General features: G+C 40.8%; 2 protein-coding genes across 4 annotated transcripts; both read left to right on the forward strand.

Moving 5' to 3' along the window:
* The first annotated feature begins 2869 nt into the window (after positions 1-2869).
* Positions 2870-4598, forward strand: LOC135614372 (protein ANTAGONIST OF LIKE HETEROCHROMATIN PROTEIN 1-like). The gene has a single exon (XM_065111680.1). It carries the CDS (start codon positions 2961-2963, stop codon positions 4323-4325), a length of 1365 nt encoding a protein of 454 aa, XP_064967752.1. The 5' UTR covers positions 2870-2960; the 3' UTR covers positions 4326-4598.
* A 103-nt stretch (positions 4599-4701) lies between these two features.
* Positions 4702-10446, forward strand: LOC103986985 (uncharacterized). Of its 3 annotated transcripts, none has more exons than XM_065111685.1 (4): positions 4702-5048; positions 5164-5192; positions 5340-5376; positions 8109-10446. In XM_065111685.1, the coding sequence occupies exons 1-4, from the start codon at positions 4702-4704 to the stop codon at positions 8149-8151; spliced, it is 456 nt and encodes a 151-aa protein (XP_064967757.1). In that variant the 3' UTR covers positions 8152-10446. The 3 variants fall into 3 exon arrangements, with proteins under 3 accessions (XP_064967757.1, XP_064967756.1, XP_064967758.1); XM_065111684.1 differs by having other exon boundaries at positions 9505-10446; XM_065111686.1 differs by lacking the exon at positions 8109-10446 and adding an exon at positions 7451-8100.
* Positions 10447-11044: the final 598 nt, after the last annotated feature.

Below are 11044 nucleotides of genomic sequence, written 5' to 3' on the forward strand. Positions count from 1 at the left end.
AACCACTGATTCCCTTCTATTTATAGAGGTCCACTATCAACTTAACCATAATGGATCCTCTCTTATTGGGTATTGGATCTCTATCTAACTACCAAAGCCTCTTATATTAGTAGATTTCTATCTAATAATCTCTCATGGGTGCTTATTGGATCTCATCCCAAGGATCTAATAATTCAGGGGTTTATTGGATATCCAATAAGATAGGGGCTCCAGCGGATATCTCATATCCGAACCTCTACTCATCGCAATGCCTACCATATGTATATGACCCTCTAGGTTCAATATCGAGCTGACCATGAGTCATACCTGTCAGAACTCCTTCTAGCACAGTGAATTATTATCTCCATAATAATTCACTCGACTCATCGACTGCGGGCGTACTAGGCTACTACGTCGCAACCCCAAACAATACAGGAAAATCCAATCAATTAGACTTGTTTGTCCTCAGTTATCGTGTACCTATAGTCTCTCATCTATCTAATATCCTAGAGATTGTATACTGGGTATGGTGCTGTCAAACACATAGGGTTTCTACTCGAGTCTCACTCTAATCATATTCTCTCGGAGAACTCTTTCTCTCTCAATCCGAATGATCCTAGCTAGGGATTTGTCCGAGCAAGAACACATGAGATATTTCTTTCATGCCATCAAGAGTGGATGATCCTCTATTGACACTCAATAGCCTTCGTAAGGTTGACTGCTACTCCCAATGACCAGTTGTACTAGATCTGAGATATTCAAACCTATAAGTCTGGTATCAAAGAATGAAGCACTCATATATGACATCCTTGGTGTCTCAAGTCTAAGGACCAGATACACCACTATGGCTACTAAATCGTTGTCTGATAATAAAGTATCATCAACCATCCAGCATTCCGTAAGCGGATCAATTAATGAACTCATTCTCCAATGAACACTTGTACTATATCCCTAGTGTCCTCACGCGAGCAGCTATGAAACCAACTGCATCCATCATATGGACAGGTATACAACACACCAATTTGTCAGGTTATCTCGATGTCTCTCTCGAGTAACTTATGACAGAGATTATTTAGGATATGTGTTTAAAGGCGAATCGGTCTCATTATCGTGATCTTATCATGATCCGATTCCCAATACACAAATCTAAGGACATCATAATATATACATACATATATGCAATAGTCAATATAAAATGATAAATAATAAAATATAATGAGCAAAAAGATTACGTGTCATCACTCACGTGATTGGCTTACATAACACATATGCCTATCAATCTTTAGGTCATTTTCTATCATTGGGTACTTTTTGATAGGAGTTTAGGCATAAGCCTGATGACTTGAGGAGCTATCCTCTCCTCTCGGGGGGTAAGTCCATCAATTATGACATTAAATTATCTCTCCATCGATCCTTGAGATCAAGATGAAAGTTTCGATACTTTCGACTCAAGATATCTCAAGTGAATAATCTTTTATTAAATTGAATGCTACAAGAATAACATTATATAGAGATATCTTATCTGATAAGTTTTTATGAAAAACTTACTAAACAAACAAATAATTACAAATTTTAGATGGTTACAAAATTATTAAATCGAATGAATTTTATCAAACAAGCATCCAACATAATCTTTTGTAGGAAACAAACACGTGTATCTTTGGCTCCCAAAAAAATTATGAAGCTATTCAAAAAATTTCTTTTATCTAGTGATTTTGTTTGTTTTGAATGTGACCGTACTCAAAATATGGGTATCGTCGGATTAATTTTGTTGATATCAAATTTAAGCGTATAACTATGTTAATATAATAAGAATACGTCTTCGATGGTGTAAATTTAACATAAAAAGATTGCCATGTACTTTTGGATTCAGTGTTTTGTGACATTTTTTTCGTATAAATCAGTACCATTTACAGAAGAAAATTTTAAAGATCATCATTTGTTTCTTTCGTAATTTCTTAACTTACTTTGGCAGTTGAATTGACTACGGTTCGCAAGAAATAAAAGCCAGGAGAAACCGGATGAACCTCTGCGGTGGCTACAGCATTCGTGTCATACGAGGTGGCATGTACACGTGGTGGATAAGTGGGTAAAGAAGCACCGTATACTACGATCTGATTGAAGAGATTGATTGTGGTCCCACCTTACGCCTGACGCGGATGCAACGGAGAAGTGCGATCGTCCGTGGTGCGTTCAGCGCCAGGTCAGTAGCCCATAAGCTTTTGTTGCATCTCTCTCTGTCGCGGCTACCTGCTTCTCAATTGGGTGGACTTTGCTGGGTCCCACTGATTAAACATACCACCCCGTAGATGGGTCGATAAGGCATTGCTCTAAAAAGATTTAGTCACTGCTCCGTGGAATCACAGCTTGCCACCTCCGCCTCCTAGTCTGACGCACCACACGCCACACGTGTTTCACAAAGTGCAATAATTCGCTGACCGGTGCTCTACTACCTGAGCCCGCTCTGTGGTTGGATATAGTAAGCTAGAATCCGTTGACACCACGAGCTGTAAGACAGGTGACAAAATGGGTACCTTGACAACGAGTACCCAGAAGTATTGCCAAACCGCTAGCCACGTTGATGCCCCCGACCTTGGTCTAATTACTCGTCTCGCGATCAACGACCCACTCGGCAGTCGTTCTCCACTCGGATCGCGTGTCCCACCGTCCACCTGGGCGGGTCCCGCAGCTAATCGAGCGTCGTTCCACCTAATGGACGGCAGGATATCGGACGCGTCAGAATCAGACGCCATTCCACACACCCGCGTAAGCCGCGGTTGGCGTCCTTTTGGTCTCCGCCCTTTCCCCGAATGAAGAATGATTCGACCCAACCGCGTTCACGCGACCCTCCTTCCCCACAACCTATAAATTAGCTCAGCCTTCACATTCATTCCCATCCATCATTCCCAAGTCCACCAAATCAGAAAGTACTCTCGACCGGGGAGCAGCGGCAAGAAACCCCGCCGACAGTGGAACCATTCATGACCGCTAACCAAACTCCTTCACGCTTCCCCTCCCACGCCACCGCTTTCGACGACGACCTCTTCTCCTACTACTTCTCCTTCTTCCACGACACTGCCGCGGCCTCCGACCCTCAACCATCTTCCGCTCTTCCCTCGGCCATGGAACCCAACCCCAACAAGCGCCCGCGGGAGGATGACCTATCCCCCAGCCGGCTCGTCGCCTTGAAGCCCTCCTCCTCCTCCTCTTCCCCCCCTCCCGTCGACGACGACGCCGCGGAGCAGGAAGAGGCGCAGGCGGTGCCTCCAACGGTGCAGCCTGGGCACCGCCGTCTCTGGGTCAAGGACCGGTCCAGTGACTGGTGGGACTATTACAACCACCCGGACCTCCCGGAGGACGAGTTCCGACGCGCCTTCCGTATGTGTCGCGCTACCTTCGACTTCCTCTGCGATGAGCTCGGCTCCGCCGTAGCCAAGGAGGACACGGCGCTCCGCGCCGCCATCCCCGTCCGGCAGCGGGTTGCCGTTTGCGTGTGGCGACTTGCCACTGGCGAGCCTCTCCGGCTCGTCTCCCGGCGGTTCGGCCTCGGTATCTCCACCTGTCATAAGCTCGTTCTCGAAGTCTGCACCGCCATCCGGAACGTTCTCTTGCCGCGATTGCTCCTCTGGCCCGCCCCATCCGAATCAGCCTCCGCAGCCGCGCGCTTCGAGGCTCTCTCCGGCATCCCCAACGTCGTCGGCGCCATGTACACAACCCACATCCCCATCATCGCCCCCAAGGAGAGCGCCGCCACCTACTTCAACCGCCGCCACACCGAGCGCAACCAGAAGACCTCCTACACCGTCACCATCCAAGGCGTCGTCGACCCCGACGGCGTCTTCACCGACGTCTGCATCGGGTGGCCCGGGTCGATGACGGACGACCAAGTGCTCGAGAAATCGGCGCTGTTTGAGCGCGCCAACAGCGGCCTCTTGAACAACCAGTGGCTCGTCGGCGGTGGCAGCTACCCTCTTCTGGACTGGGTGCTCGTCCCGTACGCCCAAACGAACCTGACATGGGCGCAGCACGCCTTCAACGAGAAGATCGGGGAGGTGCAGCGCGTGGCCAAGGAGGCCTTCGCCAGGCTGAAGGGAAGGTGGGGATGCCTGCAGAAGAGGGCCGAAGTGAAGCTGCAGGACTTGCCCGTGTTCCTCGGTGCCTGCTGCGTGCTCCACAACATATGCGAGACGAAAGGAGAGGAGATGGACCCAGAGCTGCGGTGCGACGTGGTGGACGACGAGATGGTGCCCGAGAACGGCGTCCGATCGGCGAGTGCCATGCAGAACAGGGATAGCATTGCTCATAATCTGCTGCACCGTGGCCTTGCCGGAACAGCTTTCTTGTAGACTCTGTTTCCGGGTAGCTATCTGTCGTTCTTCTGGCTTCAGACAAAGACAGAGAAATGAAGTCCATGTCAAAGGGGGAGACCGTCCGGGTAACGTCTATGATATTGAATGGTACCGAGGAACAAAAGCTTACTAGGAAAGATTGGTGTTTCTACCAACCCAAAAAGGTTTAGACATGGAGAATGAAGTCCTCCAACAACATGATTTGAATGCATTAAATATCATTTTTTTAATTTAGTGGAATAAAATTAGCACGTACTTTGTTGATTGTCATTAATTATATTGCCAAACAACAATAATAGTCGATTAAAATTTTTAATGAAAATTTCAATCAAATTCGAATGATTTCGAGTTGGACTGTACTTGAAGAGTCTTGATGAATGCGATGATCGGTTGTCGTTGCCACCGGCGGTTGGAAACCAACGAGCACCGCCTGTACTTTACACGCATCGGAAAGAGAAAGAAAGACTATATTGTGGGTCCCTTTGGATTCTCTAACTCTCCGCAGGAGTCGGTCAACCTTTTGGGTTTCCTTCGTTGGTTCTCGGTCTCGTTGTCGTCGCTCGAGGACGTCTTCCGTCTCAGTCGCGTCATAGTCTTTGCCCCATCGGCGGTAGCGGATTCTTGCTCTCCGTTCTCCCCCTCTCTTTCTCTTTCAACGGCGACGCATGGTAGTCTTTCCCTCCACGCTCGACTGGCGTCGCTCCTCGCGATTTCCGTAAGGTAATTTCTTTTGCAGTTTGCGCCAAATCGTTGCGGGTCTTGGTAGGGTTTTAGATCTTAGGTGACGTCTCGGGAGCTGGATTTTTTATTGTGCGTTTGTTCTTCTTTTCTTTAGATCTGGGCTTCGCTTCTGCGATCTTCTCGGTAGGGAATTCGATAATGGAACTTTATCGCTTCTTGTTTTTGATGATGTATCTGGCCTTTAGAAGTTTATCCACTTAAAATTTTGACCAAGGGATATCGATGAATCTCCGTGTTTGCTTATATTTGACAATTCATTTCTCTCCGCAGGGTTTCGTTTTAATATGCTCAAGCACGGTGCTGATAGGTAATTCACGCTTACGAAGTTGTATTTTTGTTTGTGTGATGAATATTGTTTGATGGTCTGAATCATCACTCGAAGAACGCGTCCTTTGCGATTGCGTAAAACGATGAGAGTTGAGCATTTTGAGTGAACGTTGTTCTTTCTGTCAAGCAGTAGCCTTTTATTTGCTTTAGATTGTTTTTATCTGGGTTCTTTAGCGATTCATCAGTACATGCCTCCTTAAATCACTTTCTAACCTATTATGACTATCATGACTTACCCTAAAATGCAAATTGATCAACAAATGTCACTTTGTGGTTTAGAATTTTATTCATAAAGGAAGTCAAACATGTACTGAATTATCAATTTAGAGATAGATAAGATAAGCAAACATGCTCAAGATGCCTTTGTGATGCGAGTACAAATGTACTGAATTATCTCTAATTTTATCAATTTTAGAATTATCAATTTTAGTACAAACATGCTCAGCAAACGTGTACTTAATATGCTCATCAATTTTAGTACTAAAATTATAAATTTTAGTACAAACATGCTCAGCAAACATGTACTGAATTATCTCTAAAATTATCAATTTTAGAGATAGGTAACACATGTACTTAATATGCTCAAGATGCCTTTGTGATGCTCAAGATAAGCAAGAATTTTTTTCATAAAGGAAGTCAAACATGTACTGAATTATCAATTTTAGAGATAGGTAAGATAGTGCAAATGTTATGCAATTGATAGTACAAGTGTTTTGCAATCCCAAGATGCTCATTCATTCTCAGAGATGCCTTTGTGATGCGAGTCTCCTGAATAATTATAAAGCCATATCAGTTGCTTTTTTATTACTATCTGTCTATATATGGGATGAGAATTCCATAGGAGGGCTGGAATATCCTTTTCCATCCTTTTTCTGATACTATCCTTGGCTACAATAGGTGTTCTAGCAAAGAGTTGCGTTGTTGGGTCATTCCCACTTTTCATATTCAAACCTTAACATATTACAACAAATATTAGATCAAAGTAGTAGTTCTCCAAGGCAACTCCATTTTCTATTCCTTCTTTACCTATCCCATTCCAAACATGGCTCTAATAGCTAGTTTGTTAGTGATTGTTAGTTCATTACCCATGCTGGTTTCAACTTGTATTCTTGTAATACTTGTTATGATGATTTGACCATATTAATAAAGTGTCAAAACTAAGTGATACTATTTGTTATTTGCATAAGATTGTTCATTTCCATGTCTAACCACAATTGAAGACTTTAAATTCATAATGAGAAGTTTGAAGAAAAAAGAAAGTTCGATCAATGTGCTAGATCATACAAAAACTGTTGTTGTTGAAGCATATTTCATCTAATGCATAGAGACCATGATGCAGCTGATTTAGGAAAAGGAGTTCAGATTAACTCGAGTCTACATTAGAGTTACGTTTTGGCCTTATTAGATTTATGTTAGATCTTTTTCATACTATGACTAGGTAGTCATTGTATTTTCATCTTATACTTGACACTGTAATCATAAACTCCTTTGAGTTGGTATATCTCAGGTCACGTTCAATTCAAGATGATCTAGCGGCCAAAGAATTCTCTATTTTAGATTAGTGGGCTATTGACTTATATTGCCTAATAAGAATCAGTAAGGAAAAAGTATTGGCCATACACAATTAATATTGGAATGAGCATTTGCAATGAGTTTTTTTGGGTTCATTGATAGAATCCTAACAGATCTGGAATATATTTTGTTTAGCAGCAATATCATGCAGTTTTGTCATAAATTGGTTTCTATCTTGAGCATCCAGCTTGATGTTAGATGCAATATGATTTAATCTAATAGGTAATTAGGCATTGCCTTTTATTTTTAGAGGTGTTAGAAAATGTATAATGTGATGAAAACTTGCTACTTTCTTGTGTTAACTTCCAAACAAGTTTTATCTCTTTCCTCATTGTCTTTATGTTAAGTTTGTTCTTTAAACCATGGCTGTTTCTAGAACATGTAATGCTTTTTATTTTCATGATCTGCAAGAAAACTTTCACTGGCTCCTGAATTGATTAAATGTTACTGTTGCTGATTCTCGTTTCTTACATGATGACTAGCTTCAGGTCAAAGTGAACAAACTTTCATTGACGAAGATACAATATCCATATAATTACTATTTTTTGAATTACTGTATGCCTCCCAAGATAATGAGAGTGCCGAGAACTTGGGGCTTCATGGTGTTCTCATTGAAAATTCTGTTTACACAGTAAATACTTGCTTTCCTTTTCTGTTTGATAAACAACTAATCTTTTGTAAATTACCATTGTTGGAATATCATGTGTTTTTTATAATTTTATTCTTGATAACACCAAAATACCAGAGGGAAAGATATTAAATTTTGCATAGTCAACCTCCTTTATTTGATGTGCATGATTCAATCGTCAGTTGAAAATGAGAATGGATGAAAGTTGCAAAGTAACTTCTCGAACAAAACTTAGCTCTGAAGCTGCTAAGAGCTTTATGGTGATAAGTGATGATGAGTGTTGTCTGAACATGTAAGTTTCTAAAATGTGTTCACTCGGGATAAAGTTCATTACTTAAGTTTACATAGCCATTTTATATGTAGCTGATGGGGTCTGGTTATCACCAGGCTTGTTTTAATCTCCAAGCTTCTTTTCCATGGTTTATAAGATTCATAATTTTCTTCTGTGACGAGATACTATCCTGGTGCTTCTTATTTAGTTTATGGGATTCTGGACAATCTTCATGTTGCAGTTCCAAGGCAAAGAAGAGGTGGAAGCTAAGCTCCAAGCTATGAACATAGTTTCCGTGTTGGGTATAAAGTTATTACATTAATCTACAAACATTTTTGGCTTGTTTGCTACATAGTTAATATACAGCTGCCGTGAACAGAGCAAAGATGGTAACTATTACATTAGTAACCACCTCAGTTTCAAAGTTATGTACCATAAAACGCAGAATCCGACGATGCTCAATTTGTTGGCTTTGAGGTGATTCCAAGTTCCAATTGGGTACTGATGTTCGTTCAGCTTCACAGTCCAATAAGTTCTTTTGGCAATGTCTAGCATCATGCTGGCTATAGCAGTCACAAGTTTTGAAACATTATCTTGCTATCATTGTACTGCAGAGATACAGCATGGCGAAACTTTTTTTCTGTTAAGTTTAAATGAGCGACAACTACAGCACAAATCTTGCTGAAATATTATGTGATAAATTTGGAGATATAAGAAAACAAAGATATAGAATAAGTGATCTTTTTGCAAATGCATATTAAATAAGATCGCAGAAAGATTGATCTCTAAGCTTCCAAGCAGTGGAATTTATATTGCTGTCTTGTTTAATTTCAGCAGTAACTATTCTTCTCTGATTGATTATGAGTGTCTTCTAGTTGGCTGCTTGGCTTTATAAACTTTGCTACAATATGAGCAATATTTTGTTTATTAAATATCAGTAGTTTGGATGAGCTGAAGCTTTAAGCCATTCTATAGTGAATAAATATACTGTATTTGACTGGAATGGAAATAAGAAGTCCAAGATTGATATCCTTTTCCTAGAATAGCAAAGACCAATGACAGTTCTATGTTAATCGTTTGATAGGCATTCCTGCTACAATTTTTCTGTATGGCCTTAGATGTAAGAGATTGAGAAGCCTTTTTCAATAACAAAAGAGCTACAATTGTTGTCTGTAGTAACGAGAGAATAATATAATTTATCTACCTTGGCTAGTTGCTGTTTCAGAATTGGTTTTCCTATCCACACCCATATTAATCTTTCTACTGTCTATATGTTCTGACTTATATATATGGATGTTTTTTCTGTTTTACCTGAGTCATCTCATTTCTATCATGATCTATATCTGTTCTAATTAATCTGAAGCACTTTCAAACAGTGTTTCCAAAATTTGGCAGTTTTTTGAACTGTTAACTGATTTTTTGTGAATGGTTAGCCTGGGCCATAAATGATACATTCACATTGCTTTTGTATTGAATAAGATTCATTCAAATTAGATCGTACAAGTGATTACGTTTCTCATATGTTAATTTAATGTTATATATTGGATGATAACCTACATAAATTTTCTTTTCATCTGCCCCTCGGAATAAGTTGATTCATGATTTTTTTTTTACCTCATTTTTGGTCTTGTGAACAGTGTGAAGCATGACTATAGCGACTGGGACGATAAGAACCCTAAAGTTTCTACATGCAATGCAGACACTAAAATAATGCCTGGTAGCAATACACCCCAAGAGGTAGCTGCCAACAACTACATGGTCATGTCTTTAGACCGCCAATCAACTTTGGGCTTCTTTGTGTTTATTGAGGAACCAGAGTTCAATTCTTTGTGATGACTTTGGTCACTATGATTTTTTCACTATGATTTTTGCACTACGAGGCTCTCTCTCCCTCCAACCATGGAGGTCTGATGACTGCTATGGTTCTCCTGTGGGTTTTTATGGGCCTATTTGCTGGATTTTCTTCAGCTTTCCTCTGTAAATATTCACGGGCACTGCTTTTATGTTTCCTGGCATTGTCTTTGCCATTTTCTTTGTGCTGAATGCTCTTGTTTGGTGGGAGAAATCATCTGGTGTAGTTCCCTTTGGGACTATGTTTGCCTTGGTGTTACTATGATTTGTCATATCTGTTCCTCTGATGTTTGCTGGGAGCTATATAGGCAACAAAACGCCAACTCTTGAAGATCCAGTGAAGACAAACAAGATCCCCAGGCAGATACCTCAGCAAGCTTGGTATATGTAGCCGTTGTTTTCTATGCTAATTTACGGTGGGATACTACCTTTTGATGCTGTTCTTATTGCACTCTTGTTCCTCCTGACCTCGATGTGGCTGATCCAGTTTTATTACATCTTGGCATCCCTTCATCATCCTTGTTGTGACGTGTGCAGAAATAACAATTGTGCTTTGCTACGTCCAGCTGTGCCGTGAAGACTATTACTGGTCATGGAGGGTGTAATTTGACTGCAGGTTCTTTACAAAGTTAGAGATAACTAAAGTGGTCTCTGTAGTCATTTACTTGTGAGTACATGTTCATTGTATCATATGCATTCTTCATGTTGAATGGCATGGTTTGCTTTTATGCCTGTTTTTAATTTGCCCACAAGATATATTAATCTGCCAAAATAGACTGATCAGGTTGTGGCAAACATGAGCTTTGGTCTGCTGCTCAACAAGGAGTTGTAGTTGAAGGATAAGTTCGACTTAATATCAACAGCTTCGGAGCAAGCATCATTTTTGTTCAAAAAAAAAAAACTTGTAAGAAGCTAGGAGGACTCGAATTAGTTGGAGTTACTTGTAGTTCTTTAGTTAGTGCCATATCGGCCAGCATTTTGTTAAGGTTTTGGTTTGGATCCGTGATGAATTGATGCTGAAGGTGAGTTTTCCATCTAATGTCTCATATTCACAATTTTTAACCAATAATTTTTTTCATAATTATTTAATAAATTCTAAAGCTGTTAGGATGATTTTTCTAATTTTTTTTCTCTAGAAGATGCTCATATTTCTGTTTTTCTGATATAGGATTTTTTATTTTTTTTAATCCCATAAATATTCTTCCCTTTTATTTTTTGCTAGTTGCCTTTCGTTTCATCGGTGTCGTCTCGTTGCCTTTCTATTTGTTGTACTCGTTACCTTTGTCTTTATGCGTCACGATTGGATATCATTGTGTGAATAGAAAT

The sequence above is a fragment of the Musa acuminata genome, chromosome BXJ2-6 (genome assembly GCF_036884655.1).
Source record: "Musa acuminata AAA Group cultivar baxijiao chromosome BXJ2-6, Cavendish_Baxijiao_AAA, whole genome shotgun sequence".
NCBI classification, from domain to species: Eukaryota; Viridiplantae; Streptophyta; class Magnoliopsida; order Zingiberales; family Musaceae; genus Musa; species Musa acuminata.